This window comes from Theobroma umbraticum, unplaced genomic scaffold (genome assembly GCF_002168275.2).
Source record: "Theobroma umbraticum cultivar Fairchild unplaced genomic scaffold, ASM216827v3 scaffold_20.0, whole genome shotgun sequence".
NCBI lineage: Eukaryota > Viridiplantae > Streptophyta > Magnoliopsida > Malvales > Malvaceae > Theobroma > Theobroma umbraticum.
In genome coordinates, this window is record NW_018397266.1 from 831,747 (window position 1) to 833,576 (window position 1,830).

At 31.0% G+C, this 1,830-nt stretch overlaps 1 protein-coding gene and 1 pseudogene across 1 annotated transcript in view; one reads left to right on the forward strand and one right to left on the reverse strand.

Annotated features, from left to right (window-relative positions):
* The window catches only part of LOC110423537 (protein STRICTOSIDINE SYNTHASE-LIKE 10 pseudogene), a 1,750-nt pseudogene extending 850 nt beyond the window's left edge, over positions 1-900 (forward strand).
* Positions 901-1,304: 404 nt separating this feature from the next.
* The window catches only part of LOC110423235 (Polynucleotidyl transferase, ribonuclease H fold protein with HRDC domain-containing protein), a 7,674-nt gene continuing 7,148 nt past the window's right edge, over positions 1,305-1,830 (reverse strand). Inside the window, exon 12 of the mRNA XM_021437396.2 lies at positions 1,305-1,685. Coding sequence (XP_021293071.1) covers positions 1,625-1,685 — 61 coding nt within the window. The 3' untranslated portion in view covers positions 1,305-1,624. The remainder of the gene's footprint in view (positions 1,686-1,830) is intronic.

Below are 1,830 nucleotides of genomic sequence, written 5' to 3' on the forward strand. Positions count from 1 at the left end.
ATATATATATATATATGTATATTAGAAGATATTACATTTACGTAGGTCCTTACTATCACATGACATGCAGTAGATTCAACAAATTTTAAGAATATATTATAAAGATTTGAGGAGGGCTTTACTTACATAGAATGAGAGAGAAATAAAATAAAACTAGAAGATAATTAAATACCTTTTCTAGCCATCTTTACTTATTTTAAAAATTCTTTATATTCACAATAAGATGTACGTTTAATTAATTAGATCAATTAATCTTTTGTTACAGCTCATGAGATAAATTAATTAATTTGGACAAAAGAATTTTTATATCAACATATATAAAAAAAATTATTTAAAAGATTTTAATTTATTTTTAATATTAAAAAATTAATTACTTACATGATTGGATGATTGTGTAGGTATCACCTCTTATTAAGAATAACTTCTGACAGAAGCGGGCGGTTGCTTAAATATGATCCTCGAACCAAGAATGCAACTGTTATGTACAGTGGCTTAATGTTCCCAAACGGGGTGGCTTTGAACGCTGATAACTCTTACCTGCTAGTCGCAGAATCCACTACAATGAGAATTTTGAAATTCAGGCTTGAAGATGAAGCAAACAGTTATATTCCACAACTGTTCATACAATTGTCGAGAACCCCAGATAACATTCAAAGGAACAAGAATGGAGAATTCTGGGTTGGACTCAACAGTGGAAGATCGGGGAGGATTCAAGATGATGCCTACGCCAAGCTTCCAGATCCTGTTGGAGTCAAGTTAAATCAACAAGGAAAGATTTTGAAACAATTGGATGGAAACGGTGGAATCACATTTAATTCCATCAGTGAAGTTCATGAATTGAATGGAACATTGTACATAGGATCAGTCACCAAGCCCTATCTAGGCATCTTATACCCATAGAATTTTCATTAGACAAAAAGTACTTAATTCAAGCACTTAGATGCATAGGATTTTTAAGGGACAAAATACCATTTATTTTATTTTACTTATAGTTAATTTGTTTTTATCCTATTTTTATTAAAATAACGGTTCTTATTTGTATTTTATTTTTTTTACTTTCAAATAAAATCTAAAAAATTGAAATTTTATTATTTGATCTCTTAATAAACTGAAGAGTTGAGGAAAAATAAATATATTGTTAAACAAAGTTATTGATGGGTATTTGATTGATGACTGAATTGATATTAATGATTATGTATTAACGCTTAAGTTCAAATTCCTAATAAACACTAATAAGATGGTGACACGGTGGCAGGTGGCGATGACCACCACCGCTCAACTTTTATTTTTCTTATTCTTATATATAAAACTTAATATAATTATTTTTATAATAACTTTTTAATCATGTTTTATGTAAAATCCTGAATAAACTATTCTCATTCCAGTGGAACCAAAGTTGTAAATTATTTCCCCGTGGAGGAAAACCTGTATGCACCAGATAACTGTGAAAGACAACAGTCAGACAGCTTAAACTCCATAAAACAAAGAGGATGCATTTACAAGGGGATCAACCGAATGAAAGTTCTTGAGCAGGGCGAATGAACACTAGAAAATGGCGAAGGGCTTGGAAACTGGCATGTCATGCCAATAGTTGAAACTGCATGTCCTCTGGTTTACATTTCCATCAGTCAGCACCTTTCTTGTCAGGTTTGTACACACTGAACTCACCAAATTCTCTTCTGCCACTGCCGAAATCAGTGACCAAAATTAAATCCTTAGACAAAGAAAGGAAAAGGAAAAGAAATAAATATATAAATAAATTAAATGAGTTGCCATGAATTCCTTCTTCACATATATAGTCCAGTCGCTTACAGAGTTTTTTTTTTTTGT